Here is a 7182-nt window from a genome sequence, read left to right on the forward strand (position 1 = left end):
GAGCAACTTTAAACTAGAGAAGTTCAGATGCCCATAGCGAAAATGACATAGCCAAGCTAAATCTTTCACCATAGCAGAAAAGCAAGGAAGGATATCATTCTGGATGTATAGAGGAAACATCCGATTTGTTGTCATATTCACTTGAGTGATCAGACCCATCTTTGGATCATGAATTCTGCATGTTCCTTTTTTAATGATGATCTCATATCCCTTTTCTTGAAATTGACCTACACTCAATAGATTAGTTTTCAAACCTGGTGCATAAAACACATTTGAAATAGTCTGTTTAGCACTTTTGGAAGTTTGAATTTGAATGGTGCCCTTCCCCATAACAGAGATAGTAGAATCATCTCCAAATTTGATAGTGGAATGGAATGACTCATCTAATTCAAAGAATATAGACTTGTTTCCACACATATGATTACTAGATCCCGTGTCCAAGTCCCACATTCTTTTATGGGTATCTTCAGTTATGTTGCAAGCCATAAGAAGAGAAACCTCTTATTCCTTCTCCACAAAATTTGATTTTGCTCCCATTTATTGATACAATTTAGTCCTACATTTAGAACGATAATGACCATACCTTTGACATCTGTAGCATTTGACTTTAGATTTGTCAAATGGTTTTGATTCTTGGTTTCCACTTTGATGATTATCTCGTCCTTTACCTCTATCTTTGGGGTCATGAACTTGATTGCCATGTGTGGAGTGATCATTGTTACTGCTGCTGCTTCTTCCCCTTCATTGACCGTATCCCTTCTTTTGGAAAGATTGGTTGTTGGATGAGTGTTGTAGCCACAATGCTTGCTCCACTGCTACATGCTGATTAATCCGTTGCTCGTGGACTCTCAGCGAACTCATCAAATCTTCAATGGAAAGGGCATCAAGATCCTTTGATTCCTCAATCGAGCAGACCACGTGTTCAAACTTCAAGGTCATCGATCGAAGAATCTTCTCGATTATGGTAATGTCTTCCATCTTGTCTCCGCTAGTTCTCATCTTGTTTGCGATGGACATGGTTCTGGAGAAGTATTCCTCAATTGACTCTGTCGGTTGCATGCGAAGAGTCTCAAATTCCACACGAAGTGCTTGAAGGTGTGCTCGTTTCACCTTTGCAGTACCTTGATACTTCTGCTTCATTACGTCCCATATTTGTTTTGAAGTATTTTTGGTGAGAATCGTCTCCAAGATTGTTCGATCAATTGCTTGGAACAAGTAATTCTTTACCTTCAGGTCCTTCAATCTCTGTTCCTCCAGCTTTGTTTTTTGAGTATCCGTCAAGGCGCTAGACTCTGTTTCTGGAAAACCAGTTTCAACGAGATGCCAATATTCTTTGGATCTCAAGAAATTTTCCATCAGCATGCTCCAATGGTCATAGTGACCATCAAATCTAGGTATAGCAGATTGCACAAAAGTCTCTGATGCCATTAAGAGAGATTGACTGCTATTGCTCAGAAATAAAATAAAAAAAAACACACCAGAGAGTAGATAAGAGCTTCAGCTCTGAGTACACTGTCTACTTTCCAATTCAGAGTATTTGGCTCTGATACCATTGATATGAAATTGGGAGCAAAAACTGATGGAAAAATTAAAGTACTTTATTCACTGTAATCAGCTACTTAAATAGTAGAGTACATGAACTAACACAACAACAAATAAGGAACTAACTGACTGTGAAAAAACAAATTTAGGAACTGACTAACCACAATTGTAACAGACTCCTATGGACTTGGTAAACTAACAGACTCCTAAAAACTTGGACAAGCAAAGACTTAATCAAATTAAACTTTAACAGGAACTACTCTATAATTTTAAAATTATTTACAAAAAAATTAGAGATGCAAACTCTTATAAGTTTAGATTATTTTAAAATTTTTAGTATAATATATGATATTTTTTAAACTTTTAAAAATGCGGCCGCCCATCTCTCCCTCCCTCTTCCCTTCTCCCTATATCCATCATTGCCCTTGCATGGTCTTCCATACTGGAGATGGGTGACTCGCCCTTGATTAGGGTTGTTTTGAAAATTAAATTTTTAGTGATTTATTATTATTATTATTATTTTATCAAAAACATTGATTTATCAGTTCGGTTGATTTTTTTTCAATATTCCTAATTGGAGGATAGATTTGAGCTGAAGTTAGGTTGAATAACTCCACAGCCCAACTAAGAATGCTCGAGTTGAATTCTTATCTCAGGTTTCGTTCAACTAAGAATGCTCGAGTTGAATTCTTATCTTAGGCCTCGTTTGAAAAGTTAACTATTTTAATAAGTTATTTTTGTTTTACATTATTTTAGTAGGTTAAAATATTTATATTTATATTTGTAAAGATGGTTAAATTTTTTTGTAGTTGAATGTGATATTTGTGAGAAAAAAAAATAAAATGATTATGAGTTTGGTATGACATTTTATCTTATTAACTAATTTAATCTATTTTATCTGAATTTTAACCAAAAAATAAATAAAATAAAGTTTTGACTTCCCAAACACACCCCTATTAAATCCAATGTCTTTGTCTGCCCAAACCTTCTTCACTAGAAATTCTTTGTAATACTTATTGATTCCTAATATAAGGTGATGTTTTGGAAAATTGGTAAAAAGTTAATTTTTTGATTTTTTGTGACTTTTTAACTTTTTTGTGCTAAAAAAGTTAGTTTTTTTGTGACTTTTTAGTGAATTTTTTAGCTAAAAAAAGTTAAAATATCAAAAAAATACTTTTTACGGTATACCCAAAACACCTCAAAGACAATTGGAAATAGTATAGAACAAGTTCATAGGCCTATTCAGGCCCTTTCTATCCAGTTTCAAGCAAAGGAATACTACAATCACACAAAGTAGGAATACCTTCCACCATATTATGTGGCATTTTGAGAAGATGATAAAAAATTAATTTTTTTACTTTTTGATTTTTTGTCTAAAAAAATAAAGCGGTTATGTGAACTAAAAAAATCAAAAAGTTAAAAAATGATAAAAAGTCAATCTTCCCAAATTGCCCCTATATTTTCTGTACACACTCGCCTATTTTGAAAAGTAAAGTTAGTCCCAGTTTGGCATTTGTCGTGGGCTAAATAATCACATATAGACAAAAAAAAAAAAAAAAAAAAAAAAAAAAAAAACCTTAAAATGCCAATACACTTGAGTTGAGATGCAAAATTACCAAACTGACTCATATACAAACAAAAAGTCAAAAAAACATCATTTTCAAGTGGAGGGTAATTTTGTCGTTTCACTTTGGGAACATCATTTCCAATGCAAAAAAACTAAAAAAGCCAAACAAGAAAACCAAACAAATAAAAAAGTCTCATGCTAAAAAAGTCAAAAAAAAAACAAAAAATTAACTAAAAAAGTCATTGTCAAACGAACCCTTAAAAGTTTATTTTTAAATTTTTATTTTTCTTTTTTTTAAAAAAAAATATACCAAAAAAATAGAGGAATAATGTGACTAAAAAAAATCACAAAAGTCAAAAATTAACCATGTTGCCAAAATAGGCTAATATTTTGTGGGTCTAGTATGAGACCATAATGATGATTACAACCCAATAAAATAAATAAATAAATAAATAACTCTTTACAATCAATCGCTATAATATATAAGAGTTTGAAGACTAAATTTTTTATCTCAAAAAGTATAATTTTATTGCACAAAATATTTTAAGACTAATTCATTTCGTCGCAAGAGTCTCCAAATGACAAAAATAGGCTTTTAGTGATTTTTTTTTAAATGTCACTAATAAGTGCATTTTTATGGACAAAACAAATTGATGTAAAAATCTACTTTTTGACATAGAAATCTTGGTTTCAAGAGAATAACAATTCATCACTGTCAACCTTCGTCACTAAAAATACCATAAAGATACTTTTAACAATTAAAATATTTCATTCTTAAAAAATAATTATTTTTATCGTATCTAAAAATTTTAATTTGTTATAGGAATAATGTTTGAGAGCTCGAAATTCTTCCCCCCTAATCCCCCTAATGCCCAAAATGACGTCGTTTTGGGCATTTTTTTTTCCTTTTTCCTTTGTCTTCTTCATGTAGCTCTGACACCGGGAGAGGGAGAGGGAGAGGGAGAGAAAGAGAGAGGGAGAAGGAGAGGCAGGTCGCAGCTCGTCGCCGTCGCAGGGAAGAGCTCGTCGCCGGGATGTCGCAGCTCGTCGTCCCCGTCGTCGTCTAGCCCAGCTCGATCGCCGCCCAGCCCCGCCGTCGCAGCCCCGCCTCTGCCCAGCCCCACCTCCGCTCCCCTGTGATTATGGCCCCCTCCAGTTCCTCTCCTCCTCCTCCTCCTTCCTCCTTCCTTCTCTTCTCCTTTTTCCTTCTGATTTTCTGCTTTTGAAACAAAAAAAAAAAAATTAGGGGGATTCGGGGAGCTCATTTTCGAGCTCCCTAGCACGATCGTTGTTATAGGGAGTTTAAGAAATATTTGAAATTATTCCATGTATGTTTCTATTTGTTAATAAATATTAATCATTGGTGTTCGCGGTTCGGTTGCGGCCGGAAAACCTCTAATCCGTCAGCCGTCATCCGTCTGCCGAATTAGCGAATTAAAAAAAATCAATCTACATCCGTCTACCGGATTGACAAATGCGAATTGACGGATGGATGCGAATTGGTTTGGCGGTTTAAACTTTTACAAATTTTGAACATAATACAACAACTTATCAACATTTTTTTTTTGGATAACAATCCAACCCAACATAACCGAAACATTATCAAGTAAATTGTCAAATACCAATAATAAATAGATATAAGAAAATCATGCATTGTCAAAATTATTTCATTACTTTTTTTATATTAAAAAACTATTTAATTTGATTTTTTTTAAAAATAAAAAAATTAAGCCTTATATTTTCCACACAAAAATACCAAATATTAACATTTGTCATTTGATAAAAGGATTTCCAAATTGAAAATACAACAGAATATTTAAATTATTTTTCAATTGAAAACACAAACAAAATATCTAAACAAATTGAAAAAACAAAATATCTAAACAAATTGAAAACACAAAATCTTATAGATTACTAGGAGTGCTTGCGGTTTGGCGGTTCGGTTGCGGCCAAAAAAATTTTAAATCCGTCATCCGTCCAAAATAGGCAGATTGAAAACAATCATTCCGCAACCGTCCGCTCGTCATCACACATCGGTCAAAAATGTGGCAAATCGGTTCAGTTAGATCGATTTTGAAGGATTGGAATATCCGCTAGTCACCCCTAACTGACAATGATAAGGGTAGAAAATAGCTGCCAACAATGAGGAAGAAAAAAATTGCTTAAATTGTCTAAATTTGCCTTGCTCCATTAGTAATATAATTAAAAATTTGAATTGAAATATAATTTTTTTTAAAAAGGATTAATTTGTTGCTAATGTCAAACCTGTTTTTTTTAATAATAAATTTTCCTTAATTTTTTGAACCAATTTAAATAAATATTTTTTAAATCATAAACTATATGAATTGCCAACTCTCAATTTAAAAAAATAAAATAATAATAAAATAATAAAAATAAAAGCCACACCTAATAGACACACCTATTTGGTAGCATCATTATTGGGCCCAAAAAATTGAAAAGCAAGACAACAGTTAAATAGGTTATTTTAGTAATTTTTTAATTTTTGATTAAAATACGAGATCAAAAAAATTAGTATATTTAAAATAATTTTTTAGATTTTTACGAAAATAAGTGCAGAAAGTAGAGAAAAAATAAATTTTTTAATTTTTTTGTATAAATTATAGACTTTTCAATTTTTTAAATAATTTTTTAATTTTTAAACTAAAATTATTACCTGCCAAATGAGACATTATAGTTTATGAAACTGTACGGGAAAGAAATACACCTTCTCGTATAATCCTGTTGACCAAGTCTACTCTCCTCCGTACGTCGTCGCTTTATCACCTGAAAACACAAACGTAAGCTAGCCGGCGGGGGTGTGCCGGAAATCTCCCTGATGCCTAAGTCAGTAAACTTGACAAATAGACAAAAGCTCTGTGTATTCAGAAAGCAAAGTTGTGTATTACCTTTCCAAAGGTGATATTTATGAGCTTTTATAGGTTTCGTGTGGCACAATCCTAGTAGGACTTCTACTCCTCCATGCAGAGTCCTCCTAGGATTCTTACTCCTGAAAGATAATGCTTGTCCTTCAACACCCCCCTCACTGCTTGAACCAAGTGAGATGGTTTTTACCATGGCCGAACTCCAACATGACCGAAATAATTATGGCTATGCCAAGCCTCAGAGTAGGCCGAACTAGCTCTTCCTTTTACTTCTCGTACGTCGGCTTCTCATGCACAACACACGGCGTGGTTAGGCCGAACTAACAAGTCGCAACCGGTATAACTCCAAGACCGGTCTAACGCAAAGGTACTGTTAGACCGATCTAACTTCGTTCTTACGTCGGACCGGACTAGCTTCGCAGTCTTAGGACCGGACTCACTTCGGAATATCCATATGACCAGAGTGACTTACGTGGCCCCTTTACTTGGCCCTTTATACTGTGGCTCATAACGGCCCATTACCCAGCACGGCCCAATTTTTACATAAATTACCCTCTCAGAAACCATCCTTGGTGAAGAGGGAATAAGTTTCCCTTCAATTATTAAAGTTTAGTGGACCATTCAATGCGATGTTTTCACTTCCTGTACGGGAAAGAAATAATTCTCCTCGTATAATCCTGTTGACTAAATCCACGCTCCTCCGTACGATGTCGCTTTGTTACCTGAAAACACAAACGTGAGCTAGCCGGCGGGTGTGTGCCGGAAACCTATCCGATGCCTAAGTCAGCAAACTTGACAAATAGACAAAGCTCAATGTATTCAGAAAGCAAAAATTGTATGTTGTGTTTTTTGTGTTACCTCCTCCAAGGTGATGTTTGTGAGCTTTTATAGGTTTCGAGTGGCACAATCCTAGTAGGACTCTTATTTTTCCATGCAGAGTCCTCCTAGGATTCATACTCCTATAGGATAATGCTTATCCTTTTACACCCCCCCCCACTGCTTAAACCAAGTGGGATGGTTTTCACCATGGCCGAACTACCATACGACCGAGATAAACCTGGCTATGCTGAGCCACAGAGTAGGCCGAACTATCCTCAGTTCGGTTCTTCCGTTTACTCTTTCCTATCTCGGTTTTCCATGTAGAACTCATGGTACGGTTTAGACCGAACCAACGACTCGCGACCGGTATAG

At 34.7% G+C, this 7182-nt stretch overlaps 1 protein-coding gene across 1 annotated transcript; it reads right to left on the reverse strand.

Annotated features, from left to right (window-relative positions):
* Positions 1 to 741: 741 nt before the first annotated feature.
* LOC145796155 (uncharacterized) lies at positions 742 to 1428 on the reverse strand. Its single transcript, XM_082881184.1, has one exon. The coding sequence runs from the start codon at positions 1426 to 1428 to the stop codon at positions 742 to 744; it is 687 nt and encodes a 228-aa protein (XP_082737310.1).
* Between the last annotated feature and the right edge of the window lie 5754 nt (positions 1429 to 7182).

This window comes from Camellia sinensis, chromosome 7, assembly GCF_055761805.1.
Source record: "Camellia sinensis isolate YWXY chromosome 7, ASM5576180v1, whole genome shotgun sequence".
Taxonomy (NCBI): domain Eukaryota; kingdom Viridiplantae; phylum Streptophyta; class Magnoliopsida; order Ericales; family Theaceae; genus Camellia; species Camellia sinensis.